The 27871-nt window shown below is 33.9% G+C and overlaps 2 protein-coding genes across 2 annotated transcripts; both read left to right on the top strand.

Annotated features, from left to right (window-relative positions):
- The first annotated feature begins 243 nt into the window (after positions 1–243).
- On the top strand, positions 244–23442 carry LOC138319454 (O-acyltransferase like protein-like). Its single transcript, XM_069262612.1, has 15 exons — positions 244–1649; positions 8528–8739; positions 11177–11267; positions 11417–11507; positions 12262–12647; positions 12952–13140; positions 14452–14545; positions 16390–16503; positions 16903–17068; positions 17322–17401; positions 18615–18713; positions 19298–19427; positions 20107–20299; positions 20613–20755; positions 21131–23442. The coding sequence occupies exons 1-15, from the start codon at positions 563–565 to the stop codon at positions 21236–21238; spliced, it is 3183 nt and encodes a 1060-aa protein (XP_069118713.1). The 5' UTR covers positions 244–562; the 3' UTR covers positions 21239–23442.
- Positions 23443–25588: 2146 nt separating this feature from the next.
- Positions 25589–27164, top strand: LOC138309847 (sex peptide receptor-like). Its single transcript, XM_069251092.1, has one exon. It carries the CDS (start codon positions 25781–25783, stop codon positions 27086–27088), a length of 1308 nt encoding a protein of 435 aa, XP_069107193.1. The 5' UTR covers positions 25589–25780; the 3' UTR covers positions 27089–27164.
- Positions 27165–27871: the final 707 nt, after the last annotated feature.

Below are 27871 nucleotides of genomic sequence, written 5' to 3'. Positions count from 1 at the left end.
AAATAAAAATATCAGTATTGATAATGAATAGTATACAGATACCAGGAAAAACAACTACACTTACGATATCACTAAGTAATATCGATATAAAGTAAAGATGATCATCACGAGTTTTGGAAGTTAAATGTTTCTACACCTTGAATGACAAGGTAATAAGGTCCTTCTGGAGCCTCAGTATTTACCAACACTGTTTGACAGTTAACAGCTGATCGACGCGAGTCTTGACTATTTATAAAGACAGGTAACCTGCAGAAGACATACATTATTCCCCCGTTACAGTTCCGACGATGTGACTGGAAATTTGTTGAAGAATTGTGTTGAAAAGATTTCACTTTGAGTTTCGTTGATTTACTTAACAAAAGATTTTATATCTTAGCTGATATACTGATATACAGCGTGGATGAAAAGAGAAAGTCGTAGAACTCATTTCTCATAAACTTCTGGGCTTAATTTCAATGTAATAATTTGTCAATGTGTTCATTTAACAGCTATATCATACCAAGTTGAAGTGTTTAGCCAGCGATACTTTTATAATATTGAGATTTTTGTGCTTTACAACAACATGGGAGGCTATCCCTTTCGTTTCGCTGCATTGACAATTGTAGCCACCGTGTTGTTAGCATTGCCAAGAACACTGGATTCTGCGGCCACTAACCAAACCCAAGCGGTTGGAAACAACTCTACTTCGAACGAAGATATATTACGGTATGTAGATGAGTTGATTAAAAATTTGTCAGCAGGACCCCCGTTTATGAATCAGAATCTTACCAAAGCAGTGGAAATGTATGCGTTGTCATCTATACCAGTCCTTCTCCGAAACCCGATTTTCCAGGATGTGGTTCAAGTTCTTGTAGACGAAGGAGGAAAGGCGGTTAAAAATGCGAACGTTTCTATCGAGATGTCGAAGCCCATTCTAAATACAGATATCCAACAAATTATGTCAAGATTTAACTTTGTTGATGCGTTAACGCGAAGTATATCCGTAGCAAAACCACTCATAGAACAACTTCGAAACGAAAGCGATTCCAGTCTTTTTATCATGGCTTTGAATGCAGCAATTAAAGCAACTGCAAATGGAATTTCTAATCCAACGTTGCAGACTTTGTGGAATGTCTTAACTGATGAACTCGGTCCAGGATTCCAAAAATCGGGACTACAAGAAAAAATAGTTAGAGAAGGTCTTGGATTTTTGAATAATAGCAATGACACAGTGGTCATCATAAGGTCTGTGCTCAAGAATTCAAACATACCAAGACTTACACTAAGACTTTATAATGCAACTAAGCCAATTCTTGATAGTTTATACGGTGGAGACACAGAATTTGTATACGCAGGACTCGTAGCTGTATTCAATACTGCTAATGAAGTTCAGAATAATCCAGCATACCAGCTCATTTTCAAATTTCTTCAAGACCAACTAGTGCAACGCAATAACGGAACTGGCGAACTTAACAGTAATACACTATTTACATACCTTAGAAACATGAACGTCCAGACAGTTATTGGAACTGTTTTAGACTTTTTGAGCGTACGTTTGATATTGCCATACAACAGTACGGTAGAAGCGGATCCAATTAGCGAAAGTTGTTACGCAGACATTACAGATTTCCTGGATGCAGCAAAATCAAGAAAAGCCTGGGCTTTGAAAAGTGAGTAGATTTGTAAGGTATAGCTGCTACATGTAATATATACATTGATTATGTGGTCCCTACTCAGATATCAAGGTATTTGTAAAAAAAATCATAGATATATTTTCATTTCAAAAGACATCGACGTAATTAAAAATATATTTAAGTGAGAATCAGGTGTTTTGACGGAAGTAAGGGCGCAATATCTAATTTATGTTCTCAAAAATTATAATTGATAATGCAATAAAATAGTTTATGCATAAAAGTCATCCTAACGGAATAAAACCGAAGCTTTTGCAATTTTGCAAATTGAGATATAGTTATAGGACTTTAACTTGGAATATTCATGGATTTTATATTTTTTATATTTTCCCCTAAATTTACATAACGATTATAATCGAGAAAATCACTACCCAAAGCCATGGTATTGACATTCACAACAGCCGTGTAATGATATAAGATTCTTTCAAATGTGGATATGAAGGATAGTGATATTCTACCCAAGGCTCACTTTTTTTTTGCCGAGGGTTTTATATTTTGTGATGCCGAGGGTAGAATATCCCTATCCTTCATATCCACATATGAAAGAGCATTTTCTCTAATACCTCGACGTTTTATTGCAATTTTACTTCTATGAATTTAGTAATTTTGAGATAAATTCGAGAAAAAAATGCGACTACATGTAAATTCTCCGTACATGAAAACTACGTAATTTAACCGAGCCTTGTTTCTGAAATAAAATATTCAAATTGTATGAAATTGTACTTTAAAAAAGATATTTTGTTGATGTTGTTATTTGATGATTTTTTTTATATAGAAAGCCCTGCATGATGTATCGTTAAACTTTGCACTAGTCAAAACCTTCGTGACAAGTAGGGAAATGCACATTCAATTTGGTCAATTGTTATGTCAACAGCGTTTCTCAGAGCATCAGAGAGCTCGTATTCGTGAAAGGCTGTATTTCATGCTCTATCAATGTGTGTTTGCTTTGCACCTGTCTCTCCATATTCCTATTTTCAGGACTTAGAGATGTGAGTAGATGCTGGGTAATATATAGAGTATGCATGGTCAGTGTCCCCAAATTTAACACTGTAATTTGGCAAGGGGTAATAAAAAAATTGGCAAGTTTTTCTTTCTGTACTGAGCCAAAAATTGTAACTTAATTTTCAATGTTTTAGACACCGATCATGTATACTCTTTATCCTGCAACATTAAAAAAACTGATGAAATCTGGCATTGTTTTGAATATGTTAAACAAACATAACTTCGCCTCAGAAACGTCGGATCGGCGAACGTGCTGAAATTCAAAAATACAGATTTTTTTGTTAGTGTCGAATACGGCAAAAACATAGTATTACTTGGTAATTGTATCAAAGCTAATTGCAGAATAAAAAGCCGGTATTGACCTCTCCTATAAACTAAAAATGTCTTTATGTGAACAGCGAAACAGGATAGCTCTATATCACCGCCCATTAAGACAGCTTACTGAAACAATTAGATAATGGATCCCAAATCTACGACACAGTCAAGCACAGACAAAAACCATAAACAGATAGCTTTTTTCATCGCGATATTTGTTACATTGTCAACACATACAGATTTAGCGTAGTACTAATCTGGTATCTGATAAGAAATCCGACATGGAGTGTTATATATGTATATATTATCGAAAAGTGCACCGAATGACCCTACTTTAATATACAATTGCGATCACTACTTTGAGCTCAGAGAAACACAATAAAATTGAAACTATTTAAAAGCGAAATGTTTGTAAATGCGATGTATTTTCGTCATGTTTGGAATTAGCAACAAACCAACGTACAGTGCAACATGTCCAGCTAGTATTAAAATCATAGATGTTATTTGGAATAGTTCTTGCAATCAGGTGATGCTTGTAGTATGTATTGAAATACGGTACGCAAGTGCTGGCTTCGACAAATGTTGGTTTTAAGCTGAAATTAAATATCACCAGCTGTCAGCAGAAAAGGAACTACTAGTTGGTAAGACTAGTGTTTATCGAATGGTATCTATTATGATTCACATGTGCACGAAGACACGTACACGATACACGGAATTTGGACCCATAATAGCCTTATCTGTCCAATTTAATCCTACCATAACCCCGACACCCTATAGTGCTAAATAATTCGGTTATACACACGTGATATCGACGCAATCCTTCTATACAAAGTGATTCAATTACGGTTACCAGGCGCAACCCCGATACCACGTGAGGCATTGCCTAGGGGCAAAGTCCACCCACATTCTTGGAATATAAATCACACTTTGACGTGAACTTATTTTTTAATTCAATATTATTAGATGATAACAATATATTGTATATTATCGCGTGATAACAACGTATCCCCTACAGACCTCACAGGATTCGTTTATACAGTTTAAACATATGATAACAAAATGTGTTCATCACTTTCACGTCATACATATAAGTTCATAAATGTTAAGAAGTAAAGTTTGAAATTAGTGTTATACTTTTATCATTTATTTGTTTATAATTATTTAAGAACTGTTATTTTCTTCCATTCGCAATATTAACCCTCCAGCCTGAAGGCTTCACTACAGAGAATCCTTCCCATCCATCAGATCAGAGGTACTCGGATGAGAGAGTTTTTTTCCCTTTCCTTTTACATCATAATGTATATATCGATATTTGTGTTCACTATGCTCTAACTCCGCAAAAATATACTCATTATTTTTCTGGCTGCTGCTGAAGCTCCGTTTTTTACAGATGTGATATGGAATGAAATATATAACAGAAACCATAATTGAAAATGATTGTCAATTTATTAGCATATCCAGAACAACTGGATAACTGAACAATTAACACAAACTTGTGTTACAAAACATTACATAATATAAACTCAATTATGAACATAAAAAATAGCATCTATAAAATAGGTGGCGAACCAAAAAAGGCCACAAATATGATTAACTGTAAATATTAATAAATGACAAACAATATGGAGTCTATCTACGTAACACTAATCTATATGCAAATATGATGTACGTTTGCATTACCTCATAACTATGAAAGTGGCTATTATTATGAAAGTGATAACCAAATACTAGATAATTAATTTTAAAATTATAAATTTTGAGAATCCTTCAATTAAAAACCATGAGTTTTTTTAATGAGTTGAAGTTTCAAATTTATCATGATACATTATGGGGACGTCAAAGACCACCCACATTATCACATTATCTATCGAATGGTATCTCAATGGAGTGAAGGGGGGAACATATATTTAATGCTGGGAATATGTCTAGGCAGATATTTCGGCAATACAAGTGGAAGAAAAATAATTATAAACATATTTTAGTATGAACGGGTATCGTAGCTACTTGCAGAAATTATTCCGCTTAAGAGAGCAACCAACTAAATAATTTTACATAGACCACAGTGTTAAACTTTGCTAAAGTTTTGTATTGTATTATTAAAACAAAGGAATACTAATTAGCTATTGTGTTCTATAATTAAAGTCTAGGTTCTCATATAACACTAAATAGAAAAAAAAAGTTTGGGTCCTTCTGCTCAAACTCCAACCAGGGTAGCTTTATTGAAATCAGGCGCATTTTGCACTAAAAAATCCTGAAATTCTAATGCTTTTACCTATTCATTATCAAAGTTGATATTTTGAACCTAAATCTCAATATGAATTTCCAAATTCATATCATGGTTATCTAGGAATAATTACCTGTTAGAAAACAGTTTTACTTTTGAAATTCATAATTAGCCAGCCAATCAGCGGCCGGGTTAAAATTCTATCCTGGGCTCAATCTTGTATACACAGGGGCCATTTCGAAGGTATATTTTTTATTTAGTTGGTTGATCCCTTAAGGAAATTATTAAAGTACTCGTGCACTACGTACGGTCAATAGATAAAGCCATCAGAAGACATAAGGAAGTATTTGTATTGTATTTACATAGACATCCTATATTTACAATACTCCAGATAAAATAGTTCGTTAAGGAGCATATATAGTATCGTCAACTCATCGCTAACAGGAATCATGCTTTGTAAAGGTCAACATGGACGGTACCTTAATACATTAAGCCTACCCAGTATAAGGGGGTGACATTTTCCTTTAAATTATTTCTAATCTGAAACCCATTCTTGTTTATTTTTTCCACCTGTGTCATTGCATTTAGAACATATGCCTTTGATATTCGTGTCTATTAAAACGAAATTTTGATAAAGCTAACTAAGAGCATATCACGATCGCTGATAAAATTCGGTCGACAAATTCGGTTAACTCTCTGCATGTCCTTAACCTAACAGATATGTGTAGCCTTATAAGATTTTCCTACAAACGTTTTATTATCGAAATTCTCGTTGTTTGTAATTTATTGATTTGAATATTGAATTTGATATCATCTTTTCGACAAAAATATCATCTATCGCGCTATTACTTGGCACGAAGAAAGTTCATTTTAATTTTATTGCTACAATGTATGTTGAATGTTTCGTTTGCTATGAATCAAAGCTTGTTATCGCAATCTCGACGCTAACTTTGATTTAATGCAGTCTGTTGGATTGTTCCAGAGAGACAACTTTCGTTTTAGGTATAAGTTTATGTGAAGTGGGGATTACAGTAATGGTGTTTAATTTCTTATTTTCTTTAAAGGAACAGTCTTTCTGTTGAACATTTGTGGCTTGATCTCAACGACATGATTGTCGATAAAATCGATAATATTCAAGGACAGTGATTCACTTTAAAGTGATGATTAATTTGAAGACATTGCCATCAGTAGTTTAATCATATATTACACGATCCCCTTTTTCCGTATTCGATAGGAAATTAGACACAATCATAATGTTGCCAACACGCTGATTGGATCTTCACATTTTAGTCAATCTATAACATTTATACCTGACCATCGTGGGATCGATATTTTGGTACAAATACCTGCAAATGACTGCTTTTACTACAGATAAAAGGTAGATAAAAGGTAGACGGAAGATATTTCCAGGGCTATAAAGCATTAACCAAAACAACTGACGCAATGGACATCATTTGGTTCTAGGTGCAGATGGAAAACGCCCCACTTTACAGACATAAACAAAAGCTCCTGGTAAAGACGGTTTTCGATTTAACTTTTGTAAAACATATATAATAGTAATTAACAAACTGACTGAACTAGAAAAATGTCTTCTTTTCTATGTTTCTGATGCGTAATTACTATTAGTATACACCTCTAACCCATCTACCGCTCTGCATACCATAGAAACTCAACATAAAATATAGACAAGTCACATAAAGACTGTAATAAATATATGTTTTAACAACCACTCTTAAATCCTAGCATGCTTAAAATTGTGCATTTTCTTATTAACTATGCATTAAACTATGGATTTTACAATATTAATTTTCAAGTCAAATAAAAATACTTGGTGTCTAGACATGGATAAAAACATGCCATTATTTTGTTATGAAACAACATACCTCGCAACTATAACATAATAAATTCGTTCTCTCTAGACAAACGTTAAGCAAAATTTATAGAACTTTTATTCTTCCTATATTGGAATATTGTTGTGAGTTGCGGGACGGTTGTACGGTCGCTGAAGCTGAAATCTTAGAAAAATTACAATTAGAGGCAGGTCGCATTTTTACGGGATTACCATCGTTCTCAAGCAGAAACTCTATTTACTGTGAAACTGGATGGGAGCCCTTATCTAACAGACGGTCTCGCAGAAAACTCCAACTCTTTTATAAAATACATCATGGGCTAACCCCAACCTATCTACAAACACTCCTTCCTTCTATAGTTGCTGATAACACCCAACACCTTCTTCGTAATGCAGAAAATTACACACTTCCTAATAAAAACTTGAATCTTCAAATATATCTTTTTTCCCGTCTACCGTTCGTTTATGGAACCAGTTGCCTATAAACACCAGACATAGCGAGTCATTCTCTAATTTTAAACATGCTATCCGGAACCAAGACAAGACGTACCTGTAATACCCGACTTTTTTTATTTTGGAGACCGTAAATTAAACATTATACATACAAACTTAAGAAATCGTTCAAGTTCATTACGTAGCCATTTATTCAGAGCAAATATTGTAACAGATCAAAAATGTCATTGCGGTTTCCCAGTTGAAGATCCACAGCATTTCTTTTTTAATTGTAATTCATATAATGACCAAAGAATCATTCTATTTCGACAGCTAAACTCATTTATTCCACTCTCTGTCAATTTATTACTTTTTGGAAATATGAACTTAAGTACACAAGAAAACGAATTAATCTTCATGCACACTCAGCAATATATCAAAGATACTCATAGATTTTAACTTCGTCCTTCTATTATTATCAAATATTTCCATATCTGCTTTACTCCCAACATCTTACTGGTTTTGTATTTACTTGTATAACCCTCCGATACTGACGACAAAAGAGAAACGAATATTCAAAGAAAGCCTAGAGTGACCAGGAGAAAGACAAACCGAAGACAGGATGATATGAACATTGAGAAGTCGAAAGTTAAGAAAAGTGGTTTAGAACTTCTGTCGTCTTTATCGGAGGGGTAGATTTTAGATTTTAAAATAATAGTATAATACAAGTTGAAACTAACACCTTGAGGAGCATACTGGTTATAAAATAGCTCTCTCCCTCCCCCACCTCTCTCTTTCTCGCTCTTCCCTCACTCTCTCCCTCTCTCTCTGTCTCAAATACAACTTTATATATTATGTATATCTTTTCTTGTAAATGCCATCTTGTCTATGTAATTTGAATGTTTTATTATTTTTGGGAACAAGCTTTACATAAGTTGTATAACTTGTGACCAATCCCATTGCACATTTTGCAATAAAATATGTTTAAATCAAATCAAACATAATAAATCGTTATTGATTTGTTCAAATTTATAGTGTTGGATTCCTATGGGAAAATACCTGCCGGTTTGGAAAAAGGAAACATCAATTTTATTGGGTCATATGACGAGTGTGTAGAAACCAAATCAGATGTCGAAGCCAATCCACTTCTTGGAAAAGCGCGACCAAAATACCCTCGGTCAGTAGGATCGAAATACTGCCGAGTCCGTATACCAGTTCCACAGAACATCATCGATAGTTTGGGCCTGGTAACGTATATATTTTGGAATTCAGAACTATCCTTAACATTTCATATGAATTCTTATATTTGCTTTTTTTCGTTTTTACAATAGCCCATGTTAGTAGCTTTTACGCTGAACATTAAACATTCCTTCGAGGAAACTATTTGAACATTATTTTATAATAAATAATATTAAATGAATAAAATAACAAGCAAAAACATACTTCATTTACAATATACATAAATGTTGAAACATAAATTCCATTTAAAAGTTTATAGGTGGTGTTCAAGCTAATGTGAAAAGTTCCATAGAAACTGCCAACAGCACAATTTTCTTGAAACATTGCATATTGGAAGTACTACTAGTTGTTCCTTTAAAATGACACTTCTTTTTTGCTTTTGTGATTTTAAAAAGGCACAAACATGTTATAAAAGGTTAGCCTTTGTGTAATATTCCACATTTTTTATTCATTAATAATTTGGGTAGATCGTGTACTTCACATAAAGCCATATCTTTTAATTTTTAACAGAAAAGCTTTTTGAAAAAAAAAATACGAAAAATATTTGGGAAAAAACCCGAAAACGAGACATTACTCTTTGTCATCTTATTTCACCCTGTTACTGGTTTTGTCCACAATTTTACCCCCAATAAAAATAATTCCATTACATTTTCTGTCTATGTGTAAATAAGTTTCAAAATTCCGAAAAACTGTTTTTGAACTACTTAAAAAATAGAGAATGCAGGTAGCAACGGACCACTTCTTTATTAGTACACCTAGCTATACATTTTCAGTTTATGATTCCAGAGGCCGATATAAGTGAAAATAAGTGTACAGTAATAATTTTACATGCTAAATACCATGGTAACATCTTTAAAAATATTGGTTTCCATGGTAACGAAACGGAGGCCTCTGATTGGCTGAAACTTAAATAATGTCTAAATTAAGTGAAATTAGTAAGTAGAGGTTACGAAGTATGCTGAATGTCATGGTATCACTGATTGGTTGATATTATCAGATTTAAGTGAAAATTGGTATTTAGGGGCTATAGAATATATAACATGGTATCACTTTTTAAAAGATTGGTTGTCTGGAAACAAAATGGAGGCCCCTGATTGGTTGAAATTTAGCTATTATTCGATATATGTGAAAATTGGTACATATAGGTTATGGAGTATGCCGAATGGGATAGCAACAGTTTTAAATGCATTGTTGTCATTGTTACGAAATAAAAGCCTCCTGATTGGTCAAAATTAAGATTGTAGCCTTTGTGGTGCTGGTACATTTTATTTGAAAATCAAAAGTAGCTCTGTTTGCCCCTTTAATCATTTTTAATTCAATTTAAAACATTTTTTTATCTACATAAGAGATAATGGATAATCTTAATTTGTATTTTTGAAGTTAAGGTGCTGATGAACATACATTTCTTTCCAATAATCATTTGATTTCTTATACTAAAAAAATATTTGTTTCACCCTAGAGCATATCTATTTGTTAGGATTTTTGGTACTGGTAGGGAAAATGCAAGAACAAAAGTGCAATTATTTTAAGAGTACATATGTAACAAAAACATATATTCTACTAACTGTTGTTTTATTACGGTTTTTATGATCAAGTTTAATTTACAGTCATCTAGGACAAATTTTGATATTTTTTTAAAAATTTTCCATCGCTACATTTCAGTCTATGAAATGTTTTTTCCCGGATTTGAATTATTTTGGAAAAAGTATCAGTTATAAGATTATACTAAAGCATGTTTTTAAAATGGTTAAAAAGAGTGGACAAAATCGATAACATGCCAAATATTTCGAGCAAAACCAATAACCTCGATTTTTATCCTGCCAAAAATTTGAATTTGTTTACTTGAAAGATCAATTTGTAGTAAAAATACTTAGTAAATATCATTATAAAAAAATACTTAAAAAAATGAAAAAATATGTTGAAAAGATGGACACAAAGGATCCCCTTGCAACATACCCAAAGTATTGTTAGAAAACATCTTTTAGACACTTTATGCTTTTTTAAATGAAAAATAAGAAAAAAAACATATATAAATTAGTTACATACCTAGACCTTTAACACTGCAAAATTTTTAAAAAAAATCGGAACGTGGGCGGATTTTGCAACCCCACCTTTTGAAAGCAAGACAAATCAATTTCTCGAATATATTGACCACTTTTTCAGACTGAAATCTCATAAGTTGCAACACCATAATCTAAACCATCAATTTCCATGGAGAACCCATTGCCTACGGCCACATTAGCTGGCCTATCACAGGGTGATGATCCCGCGGCCACATTATCTGACCTATCACAGGGTGTCGAGACGGAAGAAGCAGGTGTCATTTCTTGTCTTTTATAGTCTTGCTTTGTAAAATGCTCGTTATAAAGTAGTATTTTTTTATTTTTTCAAAGACATTTTCTTCTTTAATTTGAACACTAAACTTGTATTTTCTTCCTGCTTTAGGATACAAAGGGCATTCCATTGAAGGTCACGTGGGGTGTCTGTGTACCAGACACGTGTTATGGACGTGATATTTACGGAATGCTAAAACTAGGTGGGTCAATGTATATGTACACAAATAAGAAAAAAGTTCTAGAAAACGTCATTCATTTCTATCAGTCATTTTGAATATTAGATGAATATTCGATGATGAGAAATAAATCATTACTAAATAATATACCTGGTAGTTTATTTCTGCATTAGATGTTTTCCGAAACTACACGTCATTGGTAGAATCAGTGGATTGTTCCGAGGACTTGGACGTAACACAAGATCTTGGGGCAGTAATAGCCATGTAAGTACAGACCGATTCCAATACATAGTGCTGCACTGATGTCATGTATAAAGTATCGAATGAATGCAAAATTAAAAAAAAAATACTTCTAATGGTAACATTATATTTTTGTGACGGTAACATTAATTTCGAGTCAATGAAGATTAAATTACATAGTTATATTTTCCGTATTTTTCATAATCATGAATGAAGAAGATTTTCGTGCTAATCACCACCAAAAGTTACTTACATTTTGAGACATTGCATAGTTTTAATTTAAGTACAAGTAAGTTGAAAATGAATTTTGGCAGTACTGCTTAAAATCATTATATTTACAACTACAGTGCATTGAAACGAGTGTATACATGTATGCTCAAACCATGAAGCCAAGTTGTGATCTACAACTTAATTTCACATTTTTACAGCGTCATGAGTAATGATAAATTGATTTCAATCAATGATCTGCGAGTGGAGAGAAATATTTTGGAAATTTTAGCCATTTTGACCCCTTTTAGCCCCGTGTGGGGATGGGGCCATATAATTCACAATTTTGATTAGCCTTATTCCGTAGAAGATTTATGCAAAATTTCATTCAAATCGCATCAGATTTTTTAGGTTTTTACGGACACACGGCGCACGATGTACGACGCACGACAACAGACAAAAGTCGATTAGAAAAGGTCACTTGAGACTTCGTCTCAGGTGATCTAAAAAATACAGTACGAATCTATAACAAAATTTCAAAATTATCAACTTCCTCATTTTATTTTTTCAGAATCATTCTTGCCATCTTTCTATTTCTAATGCTTGTCGGAACATTGTATGTATCCATGGAAACACGTGGCGTGTTTGACGACAACGAAAAATCTGCTAAAGCAGACAGTGCCTATAGTAACATAGCTTTCACGAAAGACGAAAACGCCGTAAAATACGGTCCAATTGACATTGTAAAGGCTGAAAATGGACAAAGTGTAAAGGAAGTGAACACAGCCAATACTGCTGGACTCCCGGCGAACTATGTTCCACACTCGGAATCTAGCCAAAGGGAGTTTGATAAAGCCATTGAAGAAAAGTCGAACGGTGTTTCAACTGAGGACAGAACAAAGGCTGACTTACAGAAATCAAGTGACAATACTGTAAAACAAAGGAAAAAGAAAGAAGGTATATTCACACACATACAGTATTTTTATACCTGAGTATCAAACTATACACATAAATTATTTGAAGTATTGTTGAAATAATGACTATTTGAACTAGTTTAATTTTCGTCTAAAAAATTACCCACTGTACTATTTTTACGGCGGCTTAATATCTTCTTTTGACTTTTCATGGCGATTTGACATACAGTTAAAAGTTTATTTTCTTTCCGCAAATTATTGTCGCTTGTGAAATGTTATCGCACGCGAGAACAATTCAGTCAATAGTAATTAATCTTCTCAATATGTGTTGTTGTTGTGTTTTCCAGGTGTGCTCGTGGGTATTGCCAAGGCTTTCTCCGTTCAAATCAACGCTCCCAAGATCTTGACCGGAACAACTGGACTGAACTCGATTAACTGTATCCACGGAATCCGCTTCTTCAGTCTCACGTGGGTTATGCTAGGTCATACCTTTAACTATGGTCTGATATCGAGCGCAAAGGAAAGCTGGTCAACAGGTTAGTCACCAATTCATAACTTATCTACCAAATCACGAAACTAAAAGGTTTTTTTTGTAATTATTTTATTTTTCCAAAGCATTTTTAAAAATAAAAAACAAAAGATTATCATCAATCATCCTCTGCCACAGCAGTTTCATTCACCATCATCATCATAATCTGCTGCATCAGCTTCATTCATCATCATCATCATCATTATCATCATCATCGTCACCATTCATCATCATCATCATCATCTCATCATCATCACCGTCACCATTCATCATCATCATCATCATCATCACTCATCATCATCATCATCATCATCATCATCATCATCATACTCATCATCATCATCATCATCATCATCATCATCATCATCATCATCATCATCATCACACTCATCATCATCACTCATTCATCATCATCATCATCATCACCATTCATCATCATCATCATCATCATCATCATCATTACCATCACCATTCATCACCAACTTCATCATAATCCCACCACCATTCATACACCATCATCATTGTCTGATGCATCAGCTTCATTCATTTACATCATTATTACCTATCATCATTCATCATAATCATCATCATCTGCAGTAGCAGCTTCTACCTCATTCTTCTATTTACGAACATGATCCTCACTCCCACATTCACACATCCACACATACGCCACACACGCCTACATACACACCCTCACACGCAAGATCTTACACAAGCACTCTAAGGAAAAGAGTATGATACATATTAGAAAAGGAGAGAAAGAGAGAGAGAGATCAAGAGAGAGAGAGAGAGAGAGGACTAGAGATCGAAAAAAGATTAATGTGGTGTTATAAACTCCAGGAGCTCAATGAAGGACAACTAATTAATGTACATGGTAAAAACGTTATAGTATATGATACATAGTTACATGTATATATTGCCATGATAAGACAATCATAGATTGTCGCATTAAATAAAGAAACATAGAAATAGGTAACTAGTCAGCTAAATCAATAAGTTTTTCCCATTTTCTCCATTCATTTTCACATACCTTTAACTATGGTCTGATATCGAGCGCTAAGGAAAGCTGGTCAACAGGTTAGTCACCAATTCATAACTTATCTATCAAATCACGAAACTAAAAGTCTTTAACTAAATGAGTATTGTTTATCATAGCGTCATAGATATGTTATCAAAAATAAAACAAAAAGCGTTTACCAATAAATCATTTATTATTAATCTAGTTTGATAGACTTCTTCCATCTTCTATTTCGTAATTTAAAAGTTCATTCCTTCCTTATTATATTCTTAATTTCATTACGATCCTATTTTATTGCAGCTAATTTCGTAGAAGCTTTAAACATCATACAGCGGTTCACGTTCCAGGCAGTTGTTGCTGGAGGTTTTAGTGTCGATACGTTCTACATGATCAGGTAATTTGGACAAGCTTTGGTGCTACTTTAGTACAAGAGGCCCATGGGCCTTAACGGTCACCTGAGGTAGAATATATAATGAAACAAATAATGAAACAAATTAAAGACATATATACACTGTATGCTGGGCCTTGAAGTTGGTCAGTGATTATTAAATTTGACTTTTTAGACTATGAAGAGTAGTTTGACTAATTTCCTATGAAAATTGGGCAAATAATGTTCACAAATATGTTTTTCCTATATAGACTAAAGTTAACTTGACCCCTCCCCAGGGGGTAACGTGAGCCCCCAAGGTCATATAATTCCCAATTTTTATAAAACACCTTAAGACCTTTCCATCTTTAATTATTTGATTCTACTATTTCCAGAATTTTAGAACATTTTTGAAGTTTTAGCCTATTTGACCCTTTTTTAGCCCCGCCCCTCTGCCACCAAGGGGTCGGCCAGGGCCAATGTGGATATGATATTAAAAATCTATCTCAGGCTAATAATTCTAACCAAGTTTGACTCATTTCCTATGAAAATTGAGCAAAAAATGCTCATTAATGTGTTTTTCATATATAAACTATAGTAAACTTGACCTCCTCCCCAAGGGGAAACATGAGACCCCAGGGTCATCAAATTTACAATTTTTATAAAAAAAACTTTAAGACCTTTTCATCTATAAAATGTATTTGATTCTACATTTCCAGAATTTTTAAAGAAGATTTTTGAAGTTTTAGCCTGTTTTACCTTTTTTGGCCCCGCCCCTCTGCCCCCAGGGGGTCGGCCTGGACCAATATGGATATGATGTTAAAATGTTATCTCAGGCTAATAATTCTAACCAAGTTGACTCGTTTCCAATGAAATTTGAGCAAAACATTTTCATTAATATGTTTTTCCTATATAAACTATAGTAAACTTGACCCCCTCCCCAGGGGGAAACATGAGACCCCAGGGTCATATTATTCACAATTTTTGTAAAGGACCTTAAGACCTTTCTATTTATGAAAATATTTCATTCTACCATTTCCAGAATTTCAGAAGAAGATTTTTGAAGTTTTAGCGTATTTGACCCCTTTTTGACCCCGCCCCTAAGGCCCATGGGGGTCAGTCATAGAAAATTTGTTAATAGGATTAAATGGCCATCTCATACTGATAATTCTGACAACATTTGACTCATTTCCTTTTACAAATGACCAAATAATGCTCAAAAATGTGTTTTTCCCAATATAAACTATAGTAAACTTAACCCCCTCCCCAGGGGGAAACCTGAGACCCCAGGGTCATATAACTCACAATTTTTGTAGAGGGCCTTAAGACCTTTCTATCTATGAAGAGTATTTGATTCTATTACATCTGTGAGTAGAGAAAAAGATTTTTGAAATTTTACTCAATTTTACCCCTTTTGGCCTCTCCCACAGCCCCCTAGGGGGTGGGGACCATATAATTAACAAATTTGATTGGCCTTATGTTTTAGAAGGTTTGTGCAAAATTTCATTGAAATTGATTCAGCAGTTTTGGAGATGTAGTCGGAAATGTAAATTTGTTACGGACTTACGATGCACGACGGACGACGGACGACGACGGACAAAAAGTCGATTAGAATAGGTCACTTGAGACTTCGTCTCAGGTGACCTAATAATATGCAATATCAATTAATGACAAATTAATGATATCGTTCTTTCACTCAGGGTGAAATTGTAAAAACATTGTTCACAATGGTTTTAATTTTGTTTTGTTGTTGTTTTTGTTTTGTTGTATTTTGTTTTGCCTTTTCTCTTATTAAAATCTTAAATTATTTGCCGAAGATTCGCCTTTAACTTAAATGTAATCAATATTATTAACATTATATGTCTATTAAGTGGCATGCTGTTGACATACATACAACTGAAACAGATGACCAAATTAAAGGCCAATTTCTCTGGACCAAAGCTAGGCAACTACATCATGCGGTACTTCTTCCATCGGTTCTGGAGGTAAATACATTTGTATAAGCAGTACAATACTACTGGATTTCTTATAAAAACTTTTAAATATTTCATTAATAGCATAATATCTGCACTTAAAGAAATTATGTTCTTCATTCTGAAACAAAATCTAGTTTCACATTTAAAATGTATCCAATAATGTTGAATTATTCTATTTACAAATGAAATTAATGTACGAGATACACACACAATACAATTACTGATGCGCATATCAGGGAGCCAACAGACACCTGGTGTTTGCAGTTAAAACGGTATTATATCAAATTAGTAATTGACTTGTAACATAGCCCATCGTATGCATATGTAAAATAACAAAAATGTCATCAGAAATACAATCTATTTAATTTTATGAAGCACGCTTTCAGCATGTCTCTTCGTTCTTTGTAGATTGACGCCGATGTACGGGATGATTCTGTTAATATACGCCACCTTGCTTAAGTACATTGGCCATGGTCCATTGTGGCCAAACGTGGTGGAAACTTCAGAAAACTGTAGGGAAAGCTGGTGGACCAACATCCTATACATAAACAATCTCGTCAAAGTGGATAAACAGGTAAAAATAAACAAATTTAAAAACGTCAATTACGATTATTCACGTGGTATAGCTGGACGAAATTGTGATATTGTGATCTCCATTTAGTGGATCAGATGATAATTGTCATATCTACAGGCATTGTATGATAGAAGAATCACCCAAACGAGAAAAGGTTTTTATTGCCTTCTGAAAGTTAAGTTTGAAATGATACAGCATTTTATTGTAATATATAATATTAATAATTATTATAAAACTTTCTTCATTCCTACAGTGTATGGCCTGGACCTGGTTCTTAGCCAATGACATGCAATTCTATGTCGTGTCTCTGATCCTTCTATTCTTCCTGACATTGTAGGTATTCGTTTACGATTTGGTTGAAATATAATATATAACGCTAGCCAGTTTAGTTCATGTCCATAGAACTGTGAACAAAACGAGTTTTAACACGACTGTAGGGAGTAGCGAATCATCTTTAATTTTGTGTTACGCAATTTGTTTCATTGAGTTAATTTTTGAAGTTTAATACTGTTATATGGTCACTGATACCACAAGGACATCTAAAGGACGGTACGGATCATGGAACAGATGTTCATTGTGTCGCCTTCAACGCAATACGGTTTCCGTGCGATACCTTAAGTATTTATTGTCTGATTTCAACCAAATTTGGTATATTGCTTTATATTAATGTTATCTCGGATGAGTGAGATAATAGTGAAAATTCTTCAAAATATTTACTAGAGTAACGGTACTTTAAAATCGTCAAAACAGATAATTCCATGGTTTCCGCACGATAACTTAAATATTTATTGTCAATGGTCAAAATCCATCAAAATTTGCAGGAATTACGGAACTTGATAACTTCACTTAATCATTTTTCAACTGTAAATAACTATTTTTTGTGATGCTGTGCAGGCGACACATCCACTTTCGTGGAATTCTTGTTTTTTTCCCAGTAACACGAACAACTTTTAATGCATTACGTAACTATACAAACCTAATTTCCCCGTATCCAAGTATTAGTTGATACAATGTAATGTTTGTCATCCTGTTCTTGATATTCTGACGCTCCTTAATACGTCAACGAACATCCCTGTGCGTTTCCTGACAGTGAAAATATTTATTGATAAAATGATACATTCCACAAGAATGGTGTAGCAGTATCAGATTTGTGTATGAATCACAATTGTATTAAAATCTTAATATTAAAACGTTGTGTCGGAAACGTGATAATCATTCCGATTCATTACAAACATTCAATCAAATGACAATGGAAGTCGTTTCCGGCGATTAATTCTTTACACAATGTAATACAGAAAAAAACTTGTGTGACTATATACAGACCTATACCGTGTGTACATTGTAAGTCTTCATGCCAAATTAAAAAAAAAAGAATTTCCATGGCATAGGTTTTGTCGAAAATAGCAAGGAATGAAGCTTATCATAAATCATTTATTAATTTTACCGCGATATCATTTAACGTTGCGGCCATGACGGTTTTGTTCTCTATCGACCAATCTACCGATGTAATGTGTATTTACAGTAGGTTAATATCATTTTGTTATAGGTCCCTGCCTATCGGAATTATGGTATCCACCTTGTTGCTGATGGTTGGCATTGCCACGGCAATATGGAAGGAATACGTTTACAACGGGAATTTCTTTACGTGAGTAAAGTATAATATTGTATAATTAGTAGTGTGTCTGGGCTTATTATGTAAGAACTAATAAATTGATGAAGGTTAACAGTACAATTTTACTTTCCTTTCAGTAGTAGATAATATGGTGTTGTCTTGTTACACTAAAATACTTGAAGAGCACCAGTGTAACTATGGAAATACTGATTAAATACAGCTGTACTTAAAGGCTTACTTCCTTTCCAAAACGGCTTGTGAATATGCCACAGGATTAATAATTTTACTTAATTTCAATATGGCGGGAGATCTTATATTTCCTTCCGCCATCCTAACTGCTAATTAATTAATTACTTGACTATGGTGTTCAAGACGGCAAAACAACCAAATTACGAAGATTTGCATTTGTTTGGAGTCGTAACCTCGTCTCATCTTAGGTCATCGATATAAATTTTCTTGTTACTATTGTTTCAGAAACGCAGTCGGTTTTATCCAATCTATCACATCCATTTTTCAAGCAGATAAAGTGACATTATATTTGCATTTTTCACTTAAAATGAGACTTTTCTGTCTGTGTATCAACATGTTGAGATGTTAATTCTTTGCTGTGGGTTTAGAATGGCATCTGATGGCGGAGATTACTGGAACAACGTCTACATCACCCCCTGGTGCCGTGTTGGGGCCTATTGTGTGGGACTGTTCCTCGGAATCATATTCTACAAACGACCTAGGAAGGCATTCAGTAAGGTAAGTACTGGTAGTTTTTTGTTATTTTTGAGGAAGTACCGTATAGTAGATTAATTTTGCGGGTAAAATGTAAAATGCGATTTGAGCATTTTCGATTTTCAAATTTAGCGACCTGGCTATAAGAGTATATATAATTCTTCCATTTCTAGATTTTTAGGATCAAACTATCGCGATCATAATATGTCCCGCAAAACCGCGAAAATATTTTCTTATTTTTTTTCAGCTAGATTCTTTAATTGCATATTATCGTTGGATTGTTAAAAGAGAATGCACTGAAATATTTTTGTTTGGTATAAACCAAATAAAAAATCTGGGTTTGTTTCAGAGTCGTTTAGAATATAAAATATAGTTAACATTAAATACGTCAACTGTGTGTGTAACAAGAAATGGTATTTTTATTAGAATATCACTGTAGTAGTTATTATTTTAACTTATTTATTTGTTAGGAGAAGACGAATATAATTAAAATCGCTTAGAGATTAAATGTATTTGGCACCCAGGTTTTTATTTCTCAATTATGATATTTTAATTCATAGTAAAATACTTAAGTAGTAATTCCAAGCTGGTTTACTGAATATGCTGTGTATATATAAATATTATTTCAAATTTTATTATTAATATGTATTTATTTCTATTATTGATATATATTATTACTGGAATCGTTTTATGTTATTGACAGACGATCGGTTTCATTGGATGGACAACAGCCACCGCCGTCGCTCTGACGTTAGTTTATTCCACCTATTCAAACAATAAGAAAGACGGCGTAACATGGACAAATTTACAGAACGCCTTTTATGAAGGGGTCGGCCGACCTGTGTGGTCGCTCTGTGTCGCCTGGGTGATCTTTGCCTGCCACAATGACATGGGAGGTAATCAGGGCCGACAATAATCTCAAAACTTTTTGTAGTTATCGCTCTTAAAGATTCACACCACAGTGCCCCATAAACGACAGCTTTCATTGATGCTATTTAGTTCTATAATCTTGCATCTTGATATAAGAAGAATATCAATGTTTCTTTAATGCCAATATATTGCTAATTGTATTCTGATGAAGGTGTTGGGGAACATCAACGAATAATGTAAAATTATTCTATAAGCATTACCTACATATTTTATATATATTTTAATACACCCTCAGGGTACCAAATCAATTTGCTTTTCTCACTTGTTGCTTTTAAACAGGACACGTGAACTCCATCCTATCATGGAAGGGCCTTGTACCCCTCTCCCGCCTGTCATATGCCGCTTACCTAGTACACCCGATGATGATGATTCTACACGTTTATTCCAAGCACGCTCTGTTTTATCTCTCGGACTACGACATCGTAAGTCATTCATGTTACATCTGATACAAATGTATTCGGACGTATACTATCTAAACAAAATATTTAAAGTTACAATTTGTATAATACAGCATGTGATTGCGGGCATATCCTATCTGAACAAAATATTTCACTATTAAATTGGTAAAATATAACAATTGTTTTGGGACGTATCCTGTCTTGTATACTCAAGAACAATTGGTGTTCTTTAGTAGATAACCCTGATTTTGTTAAAACTTTTCCAATTTTCACATACCATTGATAAATGATAGAAATAAATTAAAATTTAAATAAAGTATTATTTTTGTGGCATATTTTAATTAGTTTGAAGATTTTTGGTTTGTTTTTTCCGATATTTACGTTTTGTTTCTCTTTCAGATATACCTTTTCTTGGGACACGCCACGATGTCATTCATGTGTGCATTTGTAGTGTCTATCGCTTTTGAAGCCCCATTCATGGCCCTCGAGAAATTAATTTTGCGATAAGTTGAGGTCATCCTAGTCCGAGAGGACAGCTGTGGTACCCAGACCGAACAGACAGATGTATATTATAGACAGATATGTGTTAATTCAACTTTATCATTAGCGTACAAAAACAAATACACATATTTTTATTAATTGCATGTTTTTTTTGTTTTTTTTTTGTGTTTAAACACCCCTTAATATGAGTGCGATTTTATCATGGAATTGATCTATTTTATTCTCAAATGCGCTGAAATATGAGTCTACATGACATTAAATTTTATATTTTAAAAGTGTTTTGGTACGTTTTCCTGGGAACTCCAAAAATCTTTTCACTAGACATCGCAATACACCTAGTTCCATTAAGCACGTATCAGAGCGAAGACGAATCTATAACAGCGTGAAGGTTAATGCGAAAAAAGTAATATTGTTCCAAATAGTACATTATAAATGACATGATTGGAATCAAGTGCCTAACGAAATAAAAACGAACAAAACGTTTTAAAATGGTTTATAGCGTTGAATTATACTTTTGATGTTGACAAATAATTTAATCCTATTATTTATTTAATTTCCTGTTTGTTTAATAGTGTAAGAATATATTTTACATGTTAATATATATTTCGACGATGTAGATTATTAGTTTTATATTTGATTATGATAACAAATTCATTTTACATGTAGCCCTTGCTCGTTTTTTTTCGACAAGCTAGTGCTTTGATGAATTATAGCGCAATTGTAATTATTGCTATTTTAACGCCAATAGCTAATACAATTACAAATGTATGTAATTTTTCAGCGCAAAACGCTTAGCTTGACAAACGTTAAAATGGTATTACCAATCAAATATACGATACATTGTGAAGCCACGAGGTTTGATCTATACACAATCGAGTTCCATTGTAATCTGTCTAGTATAGAGATGCATTTAAAACAGATTACATGGCTGTATCACGAGATATAAAATCAACCTTACGAGTATAGTCATCTGACACTCGTTTGACGCTTTCGACATACAGGTATAAACTATGGAACTGATTGATCAGCCCATGTCTGACAATCAAACGATCCAAGAAAATTGTCAATTGCGAATGCAACATTTTTTATTTAATGAATTGCGTTGCTTTTGAATAATCTTATATATGTTATCAGTGTACCATTTTTTGAATATTGATATATATACAACGGGAAGCTTCCTATTTCGATACACACGTTTTAGCTTTACTTGTATGTTTTCTTTTTATACTAAAGGTTACAAAAGTTATAAACATACGCCACCATTGATAGTGTGTAAAACGTGCACTAGAAATACATGGCCATATACATAATCATTATATTCACATACATTGTGTTACAAAAGCATTCAAGCTCAAACATTAAAAAGGAATCGTATAAAAAACTGTACACGCCTTCTAAGTTATGTAAACTGAAGGCCTTTCTACAGAATATTCACAAACTATATGATTTTGCACATTTTAAGCACTGAAATAAACAGCCATCAGCACATGCACATGACTGATCAAAAGATCAAACACAACAAAAGGAAAATTTCATACTGTACTTGTTGAATACGTATATGCTGTATTGTACTTGTAGAATATCTATATTATGATTTTTACTGTTGTTTCGTCCAGGGACGAAGTATTAATTCAATGTTTACAATGCAATGTTGTACTTGGTTGGTACACACAATTTTTGACGAATTACAAACCAGAGCTGACTATTCTAGTAAGATAATTTCCAATTTAGAAATCTAAAGATAATGTTTTGATTTTAGAATTAGTAAATAGGCCATGTCCTGATGTATCTGAACCACGAATACACTTCAATTCCTCGGATGCCATCTTTAAACGACCTATATTTAGAGGACTCAGTCATGGGAAGACTGAAACACATATGTAATATTTTCGGATCTTTATTAAATGATTTTGACTTAGAATATCAGCTTTACATTTTGACAATTTTTTTATTGCTTCGTTGTTTTTGTTTTTTTATGTTTTTGTTCCTCTGTCCAATATCTTTTAACTTTATTAAATGAATGGTAAAAGATGAACTTCTTTATTCAATGTATGTACATTATGTTATATAGAGTTTATATCTTCTTCGATCTTTAGGCTTTGTTATATATTTCCGATCAAATCAGAAATAAAATGAACAATTTAAACTTTGTTTTACTTTATTCGAAAACGTCTAAAAACGATTGGCTCGAAAGAGTGTGTGGAAACTAATTAACAGAAAAAAAAACACAAAAAAAAAAAAATAAGATAAACAAGCAATCATTGCTAAACAATTAAGAAAGTAAAATATTTGTCAAAAGTTTGAGAAGGGGTGCCGATGTACGTGTACATGTAAATAATGTTAAATTGATCCATTGAGACCACATGTGTTTCGGAAGTGAAAGCATAATGGTCATACCAATACAAGAAGAATTGTATGGTTCATGTCATTTTACGGTGTCAAATGAGAATAGTCAACATGGACTTTCATTGTCAGTATTTTAGTATGTAATACGAAATATTTTTGCTGTGGGTGTGTTTCATTTAACTAGAGTCTTTTTAGCAGTTATATTAACAAGAAATAGTTCATCATCACTTTAAATAGAATCTGTTTAAGTCAGTCAGCAGTAAATGGAAAACTACAGGAGACATTCCTGTCACTGGGTGTTTTGTTTTAACTTAAAGTTTTTGTTTATAAAAAAATCCTGCACTGGATGTTTTCTTTTTCAATGAAGTTTTAAAACCAACTGTGTGTTTTACAATGAACTGTTGGTTTTAAAGAAAATAGTAGAGACTGCATCGATTGCTACAGGAGAATGTTGGCATCTGATGTCAGTATCAAATAAACAGCAGAAGAATAGAATATGATATGACAATAAGTTTATTTGTTAATTAGATAAAATAGAATAAAGTACGAAGTGAAATAAATCAATATTAGATTCCGTAAATCCATATCTTTGTTTGTTTGTTTATCTTTGTTTGTTTGTTTGATTATTTTAACGTCCTATTAACAGCCAGGGTCATGTAGGGACGGCCTCCCTTGTATGCAGTGTGTGTTAAGTGCGAGATGCGTTTTTTTTTTTTTTTTTTTTTTGAGACTGCGGTATTTTCATGTTGTGTCTTCTTGTATAGTGGAACTGTTGCCCTTTTTATAATTCTATATCACTGAAGCATGCCATCGAAGACACCAAGCAACACACCAAACCCGGTCACATCATAGGAACAGAACCCAGAGCCTTCCTAACAGAGGCAAACGCGCAAGGTCAAAAATGAGGCGGTGCCACGGGAGGCATTCGGAAAGATAAAGTCAGCTAGGAAGAAGAGAAAAGATGAGATTCTAAATTTAGTCGTCTTTTACGATCATGCAATAAGGGCAGCAGGTACAATTCTAACGCCCTACCTGCAGGGCCAAAAAATCCATATCACTCGTGTGCTCTAAGATAAAATCGAAGATGTTATGAATCATCGAGGTATTCACGTGAAAGAATACTAAACATTATTGAACGAGCTGGCGTCGTTTTTTGGACGATTGCTATGTTAATTGTAGAACCATCAAAGGGAATTATGATTCACATGCAGACATCTGTCTGTATATATTCCCTTGTAAAAAATCAGATTACAATAACAGGGCGAGAATCCGTATTCTAATCAGAAAATCCTGTAAATATTCTAATTATATACAATTAGAATACAACAGAATGCCAGTCATTCAAGTGTAGCACAATCGTAGTTACACATCTGCTGCTGGAATCGTGAAGTCCAAACGTACCAGATTCCCCACAGCGTTTTGTATATGTAACTGTCAACATCCATACCGTCCTGCACTTTGTACTGGTCAGTATTCGTGTCGGCTCGTATACTGGACATACCTTTGGGCGTTTTAGTATCACATCCAATTAATTTCCATCCAGCTTCTCTGGTACATATGGACGATGACCTGAGGGCTAGTGATATTATTGTCCGTTGTAAACAGCGGCGTGGTACAGTACAGTGCATACTTTAAAGTAGATGTAGTATCTGAGCAGAGGCTTTGTAAACTTCAGTTTTGATATCGTGTCATGCATATGCCGGTGAAAGATATCTATACAAGATGATAACCGATTAAAGATGATGGCATTTCTGAAACAGCAGGACAGCGTGCTAAGGTGTTGCTTATAACTATATATCTACTGAAAGTCAACGGACATTCAAAGGACATACGGAATAGTATCAGGACATTTGTTCATTTTATTTTGATGCCGCAGTGACAACGTATATATGTATGTGTACGTGTGTTTCTAAAATGGAAAAAATAATGCTTACTATTTATGTTAAATTGGACTATACTGCGAGTTGGATATTTCGATACTTCGAGATCAGACCAGTTTGGAAACTTCCAAGCAAGGCCTTAGAAATAACATTATTAATTTACGTGAAAACATGATATCAAGTTTGTTTCAGTTCCTAATGAAATACTTGAAGTTACCATTTTCATGTAGAACAGATCTGGTGTGAAATTAATGTATACTGTGGAGTGCATGGATATCGTATTGTATAAACAGATGCATATCTTACATATTCTGTAGTAGCGATGCCTTATTCTACGGATAACAACCTTGATGTTGGTTTTGAAGTCATGGATAGCCACAGCATACATGTAATTTGGCATGACCCCAAGACACACGTGCGTCGGCCTAATATATCAGATGTTCTACCTTTTGTGGACAGTTATGAAGAGCTCTCCGACAATGAATTTGACACGTATGTGCTTAATCCTTGGGGTTGGCGAGAAGTGAAAATGGGCATTCCTGAGTATGTTTACGTACTCCTGTTTTTAGCTGCCATCGTCTTGATTGTAAATAGTCTTGTTGTGTATGTGTTCTTCAAGGAGAAGATGTTATCTACAACAAACATCTTGCTGATCGGGATCGCCATCTCCGATACGCTTTGCATTTTGCCGCCAACTTTATTTTTAGTCTGTCTGTACACGTTTTTGAGATCATCTGATGAGCCACCATACTTACCACTGTATCTCTGTCGTTCTTGGGACTATCTTACAAAGAACACGACATCGGCCATGCACACTGCATCAATATGGCTGACAGTTTGTTTGGCCGTGCATCGGTACGTTTGCGTCTGCAACCCGTTTGCCGCCAAACGATACTTTACGCGCAAAAAGACCATATGGACCATGCTTACGATCTTCATGATGTCATTCCTGTTACACGCGTGCCGATTCCTCGACACAGAGTACCATCCCGTACCAATTGGTGTTTTCAAGTCTAGCAATATATCATTGGCAGAGGAAGCACTCGAAAGTTCAAACCATACCATGATTACCTGTACTGCTGTTCATGCAAAGTGGTTGCATGGCAACGAAATTTTATATGAATGTACGTATTACTGGATTTTCATCACCATAGTTATTATCGGACCATGCGTGAGTTTGTTCGTTCTAAGCATCCTCATGATGCGTGGCCTACGTCGCGCGGACGCTTTTAACATGCAATATGTCAGTGAAAGCCATGAGCACCAAGGCATGATTGAGAAACATCGTCACCAAAACAGAAGTAGATTGACCAAATTAATCGTCTGTATTTTAGTAATAGTAACCTTAGTGGAGTTGCCCTTAGGGGTAACGTTGATTTTGTGGACCGTGACGATGCTTCATGGGACGATTTACATCAGCGAGAACACTCTTGGTAACATCAGCGTTCTACTAAACCTAGTGATATATAACAGTTACCCTATGATATTCATCCTCTATTGTCTGATGAGCACCAGATTCAAAACAGCGTTACGTAAGCTGTTCATATGTCCGAAAGGAAAGAAGCGGTGTGAAATTATTGTGATGAAGGATTTATCGAACGGAGGCAACTCACCTAAGCATACATTGTAAATTAGAGTGAACATCTCTGGTCTTACCTTTACATATATTTGTTCGAATGGCACCATGTTTGATAAAATAAGAAGATAAAACTACTTTTCGACTTTTTGTTTGCGATTTTTTCTAAAAAAAAAATAAATTAAAAAAAAAAAAAAAAAAATTCGGTTTCAATGGATTTACGTTAGATATCTATCATTTGTAATGAAATTTCCCAACCTCTTATTAGCTTTTTCAGGGAATAATTTGAAAGACATCCTTCAATTTCACTAAGCATTACAAACGATGGCAAAACGAACCCTTTTACCAAAGTGACGACTTATATCGTATTCGCTTCAGTTAAATAGAAATCAATACGTTGGCAATATTGCAAACAAAAGAACATTTTTTTAACATTACACGTATTTTCGACTCCTGAAAGTGTTACAATGTCTTTGTTTTGTTGGACAACATTGATATAAAACAATGGGTTACAGCTTACAACTCTTTGGTATCGAATAAGGAGTGGGATAGGGAGATTCATTGTCCCCGTAAACGTTTATGCTATCCGTTAAATCCCGATACAGTATGCTCTGAATAAACATTAAGTCAATTCACTTAAATCGTTATGTAGAATTACTTATTTTGGTGAAAAATTTTTAGCGAAAATGTTACCTAAAACAGTATGGCGTAATGAAACATATCCACAAGTGTGGCAAAATTTTAGCCATGTCAAGTTCATGTTTTGCTGTAAATCTGTCAAAGGTCCACTGTCATGAAAACTAAAAAAGTATTTAAAAGTGAAAATATACTTCTTAC

This window comes from Argopecten irradians, chromosome 1, assembly GCF_041381155.1.
Source record: "Argopecten irradians isolate NY chromosome 1, Ai_NY, whole genome shotgun sequence".
NCBI classification, from domain to species: domain Eukaryota; kingdom Metazoa; phylum Mollusca; class Bivalvia; order Pectinida; family Pectinidae; genus Argopecten; species Argopecten irradians.
This window is presented reverse-complemented; position numbering and strand designations above follow the sequence as displayed.